Source organism: Mercenaria mercenaria, chromosome 5, assembly GCF_021730395.1.
Source record: "Mercenaria mercenaria strain notata chromosome 5, MADL_Memer_1, whole genome shotgun sequence".
NCBI classification, from domain to species: domain Eukaryota; kingdom Metazoa; phylum Mollusca; class Bivalvia; order Venerida; family Veneridae; genus Mercenaria; species Mercenaria mercenaria.
In genome coordinates, this window is record NC_069365.1 from 38,478,026 (window position 1) to 38,492,764 (window position 14,739).

The 14,739-nt window shown below is 34.3% G+C and overlaps 1 protein-coding gene across 1 annotated transcript; it reads left to right on the top strand.

Annotated features, from left to right (window-relative positions):
• Positions 1-215: 215 nt before the first annotated feature.
• LOC123558305 (toll-like receptor 2) lies at positions 216-1,448 on the top strand. The gene has a single exon (XM_045350184.2). The coding sequence runs from the start codon at positions 216-218 to the stop codon at positions 1,446-1,448; it is 1,233 nt and encodes a 410-aa protein (XP_045206119.2).
• Positions 1,449-14,739: the final 13,291 nt, after the last annotated feature.

Genomic DNA, 14,739 nt, shown 5'->3' on the forward strand with positions numbered 1-14,739 from the left:
AATTCTACACCTACGTTGAAAATTTTTCGGCGAACAATGTAATAACGGAGCATAATTTAGAGACCAATAACTATTCTCTTGATATATCTCTATGCCAATTTCACTGGAAAAAAATTTCGCTAGCTGGAAATAAGTTAAGATGGATGAATATGTCCGTTAACTTACATGAAACCACAAGAAAGAGTATCACTGAAATTAACTTTTCTTATAACGAAATGGAATACATCTCTCCATCCGTTTTGTTACCGTCAGAAAACATCCAAATTCTCGACCTGTCAAATAACAAACTTAATATTATGCAAGAAAAATACACTAAGGATTTTGAAAAATTGTTTCGTGCTCAAACAAAACTTCACTACCTGAATCTCTCTTACAACAGTTTAAGTCACATACCGCGTGAAACTTTCTTAAATAACAAAATGTTGAAAGTTTTAGACATTTCGTACAATAATATAAAAAGTTTAGATTTCTCAATGAGCCAGCTAGTAAGCATTGAAAAAGTTATTGCTACTCATAACAAGATACACACAATTGATCACTATATCAGAATGGAATTAGAGCTGTTTTTGCATCGTACTTCCAGCTACGCTGTCGACGGTAATGACGCATTCTATTTGTATCTTGAGGGAAATCCATTTCAATGCACGTGCGACGAAACAGATGTGACATTTATAGAATGGCTTCATTCTGTTGAAGTTATAGATGAAAATGAAACATTAACATGCAGTCTAGAGAAGAACCTCGTGGACGTAAGAGGCACAGGTCTAGCAGAAACCAAACATTTCTGCAGAATGGAAATTATTAAGAAAGTCGCTTGGATTTCCACGCCAATTGTATTCACAACAGTAATGCTAGGTATTATTTTTGCCGTTCTTTTTAAGAGACATCGTAAAAGAAAATTAAGGATACGTAAAATTATTTCCCAAATCGAGACGGGCACTTTTTCCTTACCGCACCTAGTTTTCTTGTCGCACTGCAATGAAGACAGCGACCTAGTAATGAACAAAATATATCCAGAACTCTGTGATCACTTATCAAAAATGACTCGTTCAAACAAGCCATTGGTGTGTTTAGGTGACAAGCATTTCAGGCCTGGATATCCTCTTCGTGATGAAGTTATGCGCTGCATAGAAGAATCGTCGGTTTTTCTGGCAATCATTTCTAGGAATTTCTGCAGGAGAATTTGGTGTAACTTGGAAATTGGAGAAGCATACGATCAGAAGAAGCCTATAATAATGCTAATGGTTGAGTATGTTGAAAAGGAATTGATGGATGATTTTCTACAGAAAATATTTAACCGATACGCTCATGCTACTTGGAAACCAGATGACAAAGGCGGCCATATTGAACCAGAGTGGAAACTTTTCTGCAAGTCAATCATACAATTAGCAGGAAAGTCGACTGCGACTGCACATCCTGTTGATACGCCGGCGGAGATTATCGTCTGATAAAAAACCCTTCGAGCATTCTGAACTATGGATATTTTGGCCTATCATTCATTTCCTTTCGTGTCTACTAACTTTTATTGCTTTGATAAAGGGGATATAAAATTTTAGGTTATAAACTTTTGAAGAAAAGTAGAATCAAATGAAAACTTCTTTTGTTTGCTGTGTGGGGCTGTTTGCTGGCTGTGCACTTGAATAAAACTTATATATACTTATATTAACATTCCATTACGATAATCACTCGATGGTAAATATGACGAATGATAAAATAACTGTTTTTTCCTTTTTTTTTCTTTTTTTTTTTTTTTTTTTTGTTTTTTTTTTGTTTGTTTTTTGTTTGTTTTTTGTTTGTTTGTTTGTTTGTTTGTTTGTTGTTGTTTTTAATCCTTCAATCTTAGTACAACGCATATGTTTTAATACATATCGGTTAGACCGTTACCTATTCTTGTTTATGTTGCTTTTTGTTTGCTTTTTGTATATTAAAAAGGGGTTTTAAACGACTAGAGATGGTGCCTAAAAAATTTAATTAATCTTTTAAAAAATTTTGAAGGTGAATAATAGCTTAATGCACAAATTTACTAAATATATTTATGGATTTCTTCCTTTCAATGTAAAAAAAAGAAAAGGTTCATATTTTTAAAAAAGTTTGCAGCAAAGTACTCCTGAACAGTCAGAGAAATGTCGCACAATAAAAAAAAACATTTTCAAAATGATTAACTGAAATGATGAATGTAACAACGGTCTACTTTCGAGGGTTGTTAAAAAATAACGGAGACTTTTGCTGTGTATTTTTTTTTGAAAGTCACTCATAGAAATAGAAGGAAAGTCGACTGCGACTGCAAACCTGGTTGATACGCCAGATTATTTTCTGATAAAATACCCTTCTAACATTTTGTACTATATGGGGTATTTTCTTTGCCTATCGCTCATTTCTTTTCTTGTCTACAAACTTTCGTCACTTTGACATAATCTGAAACAGTGTCAATCAAATACTTTTCAGAAACGCATTATCTCACGCGTGACAACAGTTTCAGATAATTGTGTTTCAGTTTAAGAATTAAAGCCATCCAGATCAGCCGACAACGCTCATAATCGTGCGATGTTTTACTTCCTGGGGGTGCACAGATTTACAATTTGTGAGGCTGGATAGCTGTCAAGCAGGTACAGACGGTGGCAAATAATAGAGCAATACTGGAATCACTTAGTTTAAATCGACAACACACGGTTTAGCAAGTGTGTTTTCATGGCAGAGTATAGAAAAGACATCGGACATAACTGGTGTGTTGCTTTAAACCAGTTTCAATCTAACGTCCCAGAATGATTATTAGTTGATAGTAAATATGATTATAGCGCATACTTACTGGGTACAGAATTACTGGGTACTTTTCCTCCATTTTAAGGACAAAACAGTGAGAATGCTTCAAAACTAAGAACATGTAGTACAGTTAAGACCAACGTTAAATGTGAAATGTACCTTTCAATTGACGTACAAGAAACGAAAGATTTATTGGTCGATATGTCGAAGAACCCGTTGTGTATTATGCATCAGCGGTCAAGTTGAAGATGAGATACAGTTTTTTCTAGTATGTCCATTATATAACGCTAGAACAATTGTTATAGTTATCGATAGTCTTATAACTATAGATACCATTGACTATGATGACAAATTAAAGTATTTGAGAAATACATACCTATTAAAAGCGCAAAGTTCGTTGTAAGAGTTTTCATGTTAAGGAAAAGTGTGTTATATAGATAGAATTTCTTTTGTATTACTGTTTGTACAACATATTGATTCTGTTGTCTTAGTACAACGCATTTGTCTAAATACATTTCTGTAACCAGAATTTTGCAATGCCTTTGCGTATTCTTGTTTATGTTGCTTTGTTTTTGTTTATTAAGGAGAGGTTTTAAATTAATACTTTATTTATGCTATATTTACAATGTTGGATATAACAACAACAAAACAACTGGTTATATTTTTTTGTGTTGTATCGTGTGTCCATATCATTCTGTGATACGTAGTTTGTACAGCGCTTTTGAACGTTTATTTTATAGATGAAAAGAGCGCTATAAAAATCTGGTAAATAATAATATAATAATAATAATGAATATTATAATTAATTGAGCAGTGTTTAATGTGCATACGCAAGGACAAAACAATGTAAATATTAAGCCTACCTGTGCGTCCTATAGTACATCCTTAAAACCTTTCATTTAAAAGTAACAAAAATATTTTGTAATACTATTCACGAAATTTACAGAGCAGTTTTCTGGAAATGCCTAAATATCATATTAATAATATACTTGATATTTTGTGTAAATGATTTGTAAAAAATAGACATGCAAAAGACAACAACATTGATATCCCGCTTTCTTTAACCGATGTTATTACATAAGTTAAGTTAATAAGTACTTAAGAACATAAAATTTGAAATGTCTTTGTTAATTATTTACATTTATGTAAGGTGACTTATAGGCCCATTGGACTGGGTGTTCAAAATTTGTAATATTTTATTGTATATATCGATGCCATACACATGTCACTATAATTAAAGTTTATTTTATCTTATAGTTTTCTCTTTCATTCTTTCTGACAATATCTTATCTTTCTTAAAAAGGAACAGATATTCATTATACATTCTGAATGGAAAAAAACAACTTTTATTCACATGAATTATAAAATTGCTATGCTAACATCCGATTTTACTAATGCTTCATTTATATACGAGACTCGATATAAAATAAAAGTCTTTTCTTTTAATAATTCATTAGCAATACAGCGGAATGGGAAGAGTGAATATACATGTACATTTAACCTATCCGCTGCTTGTAGGAAAATGTTACCATTACATTTAAATGCCCCCAGCAAAGTATATATAATTCAAACATTTTTTTAAAGAAATTAATCATCCGGTGGGGCTTTTTTTGTATAAGCTAATAAACTGAATGGATCATGTCACTAGATTTCAGCGTCATAAGTTTGTAATTACAAAGCGATAAACACTGAAGGACAATACAACGCTTTATCAAAACATTGAAAAAACTGATCCAAGAAGATCCAGACCATTTTCGTAAAGTTTTATAAGATATGCATATCAGATTTTAAGTTGGTATTTTTTCTTTTCTATACGGAGCGTTGTTACCTTTCATGAAAAGTTTAATTCAGGTAAACGAATATTTAACTGTCGGAAAGGAATATCATCGTTATACTAGATTTAAAGATCAATAAATTTACAAGTATTTTCAATGATAAAAGCTTTAGTAGATTTTATTTTGCAAAATGTATGAGATGTCGATGTAATTTAAAACGTTAACGTGGACTTGTCAAATGTGGAGCACTAGGGGGCAGTCTGTCAAGTATGGAATAACTTGACTGTGTTTGATTTGATCTTTTAGCCATATAAAAGATGTTTGAGAAACTTAAGATTTCAAATATTATCTTATAACTTACGTTTACATCAAGTGAATAACATAAGCATCATTGTACAAAGAATACTAGCGGCCTGTCATATTAACAAAATTCAAGTCATAGGAGAACGACATAATACTTAAGTTTGTCTCATTTCATCTTTTACCTCAACGTTGGATTGATATGAAGTACCGGACCGGATTACAATACATGAAATATGTTTGAGTTTATTAAAAAAATCACCCTCGAGATTTTCAAGGATTTTTGGTTTCACGTGGGACTGAATTTTATTTTTTCGATTGAAATTCAATGATGATAACGCGATTTTACATCGATATTTCACCATCGTACCATCGCATCATCGCGATTTCATCATCGTGCCATCGTTGTTTCATCATCGTGCCATCGCGCCACCGCGTTTTTGTCATCGTACTATCGTACATCGCGGTTTAGTATTAAATAAAAAGTCACGATTGTCCAAACGGAACACCGTATCCATCGGATTATCTCATCGTACATGGCTCTTTCAGGAGCAGTACTCAGAGCGCATTTACATTTGTTGAAAGTTGAGTTATACGAAACAAGGTTAACCTTTGATCTGAATATAGCTCCTCAACCACTTGGTGTAACATGAAATATGCATTTCTACAAGAGCACAAGATATATGCAGATATACCTAGATGTGATCAAAATCTAGTTCAATAAAAACAGGGAAAAAATCCAAGTCAAAACATGTCACATTCTACTACCAGGACCTGAAACCATTAGAATATATCAACGTGAAAAACCGGAGGGGACTATAGGAATGCCCTCCGTCCGTCCGTCCGTCCGTCCGTCCTTCTGTCCGTCGGCGAATCTGAACTCTGCAATTACTCAAAAGGTATTCAAGCTAGATTCATTAGCTTTTGTATTCAGATTGATTTAATCAAAATGATATAAATCTAATAATATATTAGCATCATTTCTTTATTGACAAGCATGTTTTACATTATAAAGCAGTTCCAGTAGCACTTCAAAAAGATTTACCGAAACTGTATATGAATTTCCATAAACATAGTGTAATCAGTGAAGAATAATTTACCAAAGGTGACTAGACTCTCTTATGAGTGCCAACGGATAATTATACTATCCCGGTGTTTCTTTTCCCTTCGGAGTGAAGCGGGTATATTTGTAGCAAACTGCAAGGACCGTCTGTAAAATAGAAGTAAAGGTAAAAACAAACGTTTGCACATTAATACTCGGTTCCATTAAATCTATTGATGAGAGGTTATGAAATAAATCTGACATGTTCTCTCAGCAGAAAAGCGGGATTAAGCTAAAACATATATTTATCAAGCATTCTATGCTTCCAATGAATAATTATATAGATTTGCACAGGTATGTGCTAGGTTTGGTAAGGGTATTATTGCTCACTTCATCCGGTTCAGACGTTGTTTTGTTTATTTCATTCTATGCTTTCGTACATTAGTTTTATATTGCATTATGTCTATATCCATCATAATACACATCCATACATACATTGCCGTAGGGGTTTATTGCTTTTGTATGGGTTCGTTTGAAAGGGCACAGTTATTTTTATTTCTATCTATCCTTTTTCATTGAAAAGACCTATTCGTCCTTGACCTTGCATTTCTTATAGAGACCCCTTACACAAGATAACTCGCTTAGCCTATAGTTCCGTTGTTGAAGTAAGGTGCTATTTCTTGTGCATATCAAGGATACTAGAAAGATCAACACCAACACGATTTGAACTTAAATTGTTCCGTTAATTTTATTGACGTTTTGGCGCTGTGCTTATATATCAAGTAAAACAGAAATTAGGTAACGTCAAAAAGACGTCACGTTAAAGATGTTTTTCACAATTATTTCTAGAGGACAGATTTTTCTATAACTTTGCATATTGATAGATTTATGTATCACAAGTTAAAGTAAAAAAAATAAAAATGATAGGAACTCGTGCTTCTTTTTTCAATATTCAAAGTTTATTAAGAACATCAAATTGGTATTTTTGCCTAAAGAAACAGTACATGCATGTCATAATAAAACAAGTGCAAACAGTTATTTACTTTAAAATTCACTCTGATGTTAGTGTTTTTGCATTACAATTAATGAAACCACTACAACTATGCATAAAAAGTCAACATACAGATATATTTACCCAGAAAAAAGATACTCATGACAGATTTCGAAAGCGTCTGAAACTGAAAAAAACACAAAGTATTTCTTAAACATATGAAAAGACTAGCGGACAGAATTTTACTGAATTTTGCATTATGTAAGCTAGAACTAGGACAAAAAATACTTAGTCAAAAAATGATATCGACCCGCGCTTGTTTTCAAGAAAAAATAAAAAATATTCACTCCACCCACAAGGTATTTTTTCATTACCCCACCCACCTAATAATCATGAACTTTTTTTCTTACACAACAAATTGCACAATTTTATAAACAAATTCATAACTAATTTTCTTACTCACATGCTGATAATATATCTTTAAGGTTTCATGCCTCTAGGTCGGACACTTTTTGAGATACATGCTACAAAGCTTTCATACAATTGACGTATATATACAACTAAGTCAAGGGGGATACATCTGGTTTTACTTAGGGAAACCTCAAATAAAAGCCCTGGTGCACAACCTCGCATGCTAAAATTAATTCTTGTATGGTTTCATGACTCAAGGCCATATACTTTCTGAGGTACATGCGACACAAATTTTTAGGCCCTTTATGTAAATTTTGACTATCAAGGGCCATAACTCTGGTCTTACTACGTGAAATCCGCGATGGGGCATAAAAAGTATAACGACATTTTTAGCAAGTCACATTTTAACTTGAAGGACATGATCTATGTTAAGATTTTCTGGAATTTTATCTGACTTAGTGCCGGCTGAATCATTACTCGATGAAATAGTTTAACCTGGCTGTTCGCAATGTATTCGATCCGAGCAAGATGGTTTCTTGGACACGAACTTCCTACGACTACTCCTCCCATAAAACAATCAGTTTCAAAGGTAAAATATGCACGACCTATATTGCCAGTATATATTATATTTTCTGTGCAAGTGCGCTGCATGTCCGACAACTATGCATTTTTGATGGCAAGTTGTGAAATTTGCTTACAGTGATTATCGCTTGCTGCGCGATTGAGTTGCGCACAAAATATTGTGATCAACTCCTTTACATTGTATGTTCTGACATTTGATCAATACATAATTTTATATAGTCAACAAAGTATCGAAATTATATTCAAGTAATAGGAAAGTTTATTGAGAGTAGGTGATATACATGATGATAGAGATATAGGTAGGCGACAATGATTGTGAATTGCTGTGACATATCAGAAACAGAAGCATTTTCTCGAGAAGTGTCAATTGCCTCCAGCAGAACAATTTAGGCGTTTTGCAATTGCTAGAAAAATGTGCTACTTGCGGATTACCATTGTAATGTAAACATATTCAATGGTCGTTTCGTTACAGCTTTGGTCATTTTGTACAACAAGGTAGAAACGGACATTTTGCCATTTCTTAATTAATTAATCGGTTTATCAAAATGCGGTGTAAATCATTGTGCTAGTAAATATAATGTTTTTGATACAGATTAGGATAAATTTCGGAAAAAGATGAACGTAAAGTTATCTTTAATTAAAGACAACAAGACGGTCTAAGAAATAGTAAAATGGTTTAATGAATACGGATCAATCCTATATATGCAACAGCGTTTAAAGCTAAATGATAAACTAATCCTTACAGTATTATACAATTAACAAATATCCCCAAAGTAAAATTAAATTTCATTTGAAGATCTGTATAAAAATGGGACTTGTTGTAACCTCATTGTTTTCCGCAGAAACTGTACAAGCTTAATGTAAGCGTATGTCATTCAACAAAAAATATATAATAATTCCTTTCTAACAAGCTGCATCAAAGTTTTGCAGGATCTATGTTTATTGTTGTTGTCACAAACACTGACGGACAGAAGGACAAACGGTCGTATTACAATATAAATAATCCCTTTCGATGATTTAAGATGAAAGAATTATATCCCTTTAAAATTCTGACTTCCGAGCACTTTTAGAGGTGGACAAAGTTTCTACAGATTTAATCTTGTACAAATACCCCTCCCCCAACCCCTCTCCTCCTGCTGATTCAATGATCCCTAACAACTAGAAAATATATCAACATGGAGTTCAAGTAGGTGGGGACTTTTACGTAACATGTTTTGAACCATAGTATCAGCAAAACCTACAACAACAACGAAATCACGGTGTCCTGTTACTGCAATTATGACCTGTTTTTGTCAGTGCAAATATTATTCAGTGCCAGAACAATAAAAGACTATGAAATATGCACAGCTTATTACAGTAACGCCTACCTCATACGATCACAAGTATCTCTAATATAAGATCGGCATGTTTACATGAATTTTTCTGCATTATGTGTTAATCTTTATTTTATTGCTATTGTTATTTTGTTATGAAGTCAATAAGTGTTAATGTGTTGTTAAGATAATACGTAGATAGGTACCTACTAGTGTAGGTTATAAGCCGAAAGGTTATGCACTTTGTAGAATAGTTTTTGTTTTGTATTATATCATAATAGTAAAATTCTGATGTAGAACCCATCGTGGCAGGAAGTATTTAAAAAACTATGGGCCGATTTTGATGAAACTTTACCAATGGGGATTTTTCATTGTACTTGTCAGAACTGTTTTACTGTTTGTTCAATTTTAAATATATTTTGTATGCCTTCAAACGGTAAGCTTACATTAAGGGAATATCTAAAAGCTTTTGTAACGATAACATTCTAATGGCTATTAACTATTTTTATATATTTTTTTAGCCTTTAATTAAATCTTACCTTGATCCGAATAGTAAAACCTGTTCTTAACCCTAAGAAAACCTGTTAGATATTGAATAATGATAATGAATTCATACTTATGGAAATTTCAACAAATCTGAAATAACGGCACGGACGGTAAGAATCTGATAAATGTGTTATGGCATTGACAGGTATAGAGAGGGACAGACATACGAACTAAGATATTGAAAAATAGGGTTTCACGGCTCATGAACAAGTTCTTTACTACTTATAACATCGTTTTCGAAAAGATGAGTCACAAATGACAGCTGTAATCATAAAAAAAGATATATTCAAACAATCGCTTAAAACTGAGCAAGCCCCAGTAGATGAAAGAATGCAGTCGCTTCGATCAAGTATACAAGGAAGCCAAAAGTCCGAGGCTAGCAGCTATAGGCCTATATCCTTGGCATGCATTGCCTATGAAATGATGGAACATATTTTAGTTTCTAACACCACGTCCTACTTTGACAGAAATGATCTATTCAGTCATAACCAATATTGATTCATTTCAGAGCTTACCTGTGAAACAAAAGTTATAACTGTTACACAAGAGGTCTTCGAGAATCTAGAAAATGGCCAGCAAACTTACAATTATGGCAATCCTAACTTGTTACACAAATTCTGCAAAATGATCGCCATTCCCTAGAAGCATAGAAAAAGGACTGGTCAATGAAGTTCAACCCTGATAATTATGGGGTACTAGAGACTACTTGAAAGAAAAAAAAACAAGAATTTACATTTACAGAGATATTTCATAGCATAATTATCAAATTGATAGAACTAAAAAACATACACCGGCGTCACTTTAAGTACAGATCTCAGTTGGTCAAAGCAAACAAATATCATAACTGCAAAAGTAAAGAAATTACCCATAATCTGCAAGAGAAATGTCAAAACAACAATCAGAAAAGTCAAAGAAACAGCATATAACACCTTTATCTCCGACCAAAACTTGAATGCTGAACTACCATCTAACATTATCACATAAAATTCAACAGGTATAACTAATAGCAGAAACGTACGCATAAACTATAACCAAACAAGAAGTATCACCTTAAAGAACATAAGTGGCAATCCCTTGAAAATCGCAGAGCTCTCTTTCATAATATTCTAAAAGTAAGTAATAGTTATTGTTCGAGGAATAGGTCTGCATTGTGTTTACAGACCTGTGAGGGATTAGTGAACCGAGCGAGCAAATCACCTCACATGTCTATAAGCACTATGCAGACCTATTCCGAGAATGATAACTGACTTACCTACATGCTTCTTTGTTTTATATAGTCCATTTGGTTTCGGATTTGAAGAACGTTTGTAACATGTATGTATGATTAAAAACAAATAGTTAAAAGAAGGCACAAGACAATATGTGCTACAATTTATCGGATATTATCAATATAACAAAAGGCCCAACTTGCTACGCACCTGTAAATGTATTTGTCAGCAACCAAATCATGACATTTTGTTTTGCATGAAAAATCCGTGCACATTTGGGAGATATTAGGAAGATTATAGTCTCTTTCTGAGATGTCAGTCTTGTCAATTAGTCAGAATTTAACGAAAATGGTATTTTAAAAGTGTTTTTATGTCCCAAAGATAGGCATATAAAAATCGTACTGTCCGTCCGTGCGTGCGTGCGTCCGTGTGTGCTACCGGTAAATTCTTGTCCGGGATGTAAGTCTTCCATCCATGAAGGGATTTTGAATAACTTAGCATAAATGTTTACAATAATGAGACAACGTTTCATGCGCAAGGCCAAGACCCCTAGTTCCAAGGTCAAGGTCACACTTAGAGGTCAAAGGTTAACATGGTCTGTTTCGTGTCCGGTCCATAACTCTGCCATCCAGGAAGAGATTTTGAAACAACTTGGCATAAATGTTTACCACAATTAGACGATGTGTCATGCTCAAGATCCAAATCCCTAGCTCCCAAGGTCAAGGTCACACTTAAAAGTCAAAGGGTAACAGGGTATGTTTCGTGTCCAGTTCATGCAGCCGCTTCGATCAAGTATACAAGGAAGCCAAAAATCCGAGATTAGCAGCTATAGGCCTATATCCTTGGCATGCATTGCCTATGAAATGATGGAACATAATTTAGTTTCTAACACCACGTCCTACTTTGACATAAATGATCTATTCAGTCATAACCAATATTGATTCATTTCAGAGCTTACCTGTGAAACAAAAGTTATAACTGTTACACAAGAGGTCATCGAGAATCTAGAAAATAGCCAGCAAACTAATAATAATAGCGATGCACTTTGCTAACGCTTTCGAAAAGGTTTACAACCATAAAATAATACATAAACTCCACTGGTAGCTCATCCATTAGCATCAGAGAGCACATACACATTACTCAAAGACATATCCAAAGTGTCGTTGTAAACGGCTGTCCTCATGCATTCCACCTGTTCTTGCTGCCGTCCTCAAGCTTCAGAAATAGGCCCCTGACTCTTCCTGATTTACCTTAACCATTTAACGACATAACGATATTTGCATATGAAATCATTGTGTGTCTTATGCGGAAATCCTAACTTATTACACAAATTCTGCAAAATGATCGCCATTCCCTAGAAGCGTAAAACAAGAGCGCCGCCAAGAGGGGCAATATACGCCCGAAGGGTTACATCAGAAGATGGGAGCAAAATTTAAAGAACTTGACTTTTGAAACCCAAAGGACAGGAACAACAAAAAGAAGAAATTCCAAAACAAATAATTTCTAGGTCCACAAAAAAATTCTTATTGGGTAAAGTTATGTCAAAATACATCTAAACATTGGATGTACCATCCATGTGGTACCACAGAAAAGTGGTCTCGGTTTTTTCCTACTGCCAATAATAAGAAAGTTTCAAAATAAGCTATTTATTGTAACAAAAATGGCAGTAATTAAAAAACAATATTGTAAGAGAACAAAAAGCGATCTGCCAAATGAAAACAAGAGCAGTGCAATGACTAGCAATATACACAAAGCAAAGTCATATATAACTTTTGACCCATAAGTGTGACCTTGACCTTGAAGTGAGTCATCCAAAACATGCGCTCTGCACGTCGCCTCAGTGTGGTGAACATAAGTGCCAAGTTTCTTTGAAATCCTTCAAGCAGTTCAAGAGTTACAGAGCGGACACAGTAAAGTCATATATGACATTTCAGTCCTAAGTGTGACCTTGACCTTGAAGCTAGTCATCCGAAACAAGCGCTCTGCACGTCGTCTCAGTGTGGTGAACATTAGTGCCAAGTTTCTTTGAAATCCTTCAAGTGTTTCAAGAGTTATTGAGCGGACACGAAACACACTCACATGACATTTGACCATTAAGTGTGACCTTGACCTTGAAATGAGACATCCAAAACATGCGTTCTGCACGTCGTCTCGGTGTGGTGAACATTTGTGTCAAGTTTCTTTGAAATCCTTCAAGGGGTTCAAGAGTTACAGAGCGGACACGAAATTGCTAACGGACGGACAGACGGACACCGGGACCATAACATAATACGTCCCTTCGGGCGTATAAGAAGGACTGGTCAATGAAGTTCAACACAGATAATTATAGGGTACTTGAAAGAAAGAAAAAATCAAGTATTTACAATTACACAGATATTTCATAGCATAATTATCAAATTGATAGAATGAAAAAAAATACACCGGCGTCACCTTATATACATATTTCAGTTGGTAAAAGCACACAAATATCATAACTGCAAAAAGTAAAGAAACCACCCAGATCAACTAGAGAAATGTCAAAACAACAATCAGAAAAGACAAAAAACAGCATGTAACACCTATATGTCAGACCAAAACTTGAATGCTGCACTATCATCTGACATTTATCACATAAAATTCAACGGGTATAACTATAAGTAGAACGAAACGTATGCATAAACTATAATAAAAACAAGCAGTATCACTTCAAAGAATATAACTATCAATCCCTTGAAAATCGCAGTTCAAAAAACTCTCTCTCTCATAACATTCTATGAATAAAGTTTTATATTGTTGAAAGTTATCATAATAGTATCATACCCATAAGGAATCTAATATATTTGCCAAAAGGAATCTATGGATCATCTACTTGGCATGTCCAGTCATCCAAGTAAGTTTCAACATTCTGGGCCTGGTGGTTCTCAATGTATTGTTCAGGCTGCTGTGATTTTGACCTTTGATCAAATGACCCCAAAATCAATAGGAGGCATCTACTCTGCATGTCCAGTCACCCTATTAAGTTTCAACAGTGGTTCTCAAGTTATTGATTGGAAAGAGTTTTCTATGTTCAGCCTCCTGTGAACTTGACCTTTGATGGAGTGACCCCAAAAAACAATGGGGACCATGCATCTACTTAAGTCCTATCACACTATGAAGCTTGAAGGTTCTAGTTCATATAGTTCTCATGTTATTGACCAGAAATGGATTTTCATTTTCCGTCTGCTTTAAGCTAATCTATAATAGACTGTCCCCAAAATCAATAGAGGTCATCTACTCTGTATGTCCAATCATCCTATGAAGTTTCAACATTCTGTGTCAAATGGTTCTCAAGTTACTATCCAGAAATGATCTTACATGACCAGTCCTCTGTAACCTTGACCTTTGATAGACTGACCCCAAAATCAATAGGGGTCATTTACTCTGCATGTTCAATCATTCTGTAAAGTTTCAATATTATGGGTTAAGAACTTCTCAAGTTATTGATCTGAAATGGTTTTACATGTTCAGGCCCCTGTGACCTTGACCTTAACTGACTGATCCAAAATCAACAGGGGTCATCTACTCTGCATGTCCAATCATTCTATGAAGTTTCAACATTCTGAATCAAGTGGTTCTCAAGTTACTGGCTGGAAACTGTTTTCCATGTTCAGGCTCTTGTGACCTTGACCTTTAATAGAATGACACCAAAATTAATTGAGGTCATTTACTCTGCATGTCCAATCATCTTATGAAGTTTAAATATTCTGAGTCAATTGGTTCTCAAGTTATTGACTGAAACGGTTTTCCATGTTCAGGCCCTGTGACCTTTACCTTTAACAGAGTGACCCTAAAA

Bases quoted from the DNA above. Each gene is read 5' to 3' on its own strand.
- LOC123558305 (XM_045350184.2), top strand. From the start codon at position 216: ATGGAATACATCTCTCCATCCGTTTTGTTACCGTCAGAAAACATCCAA.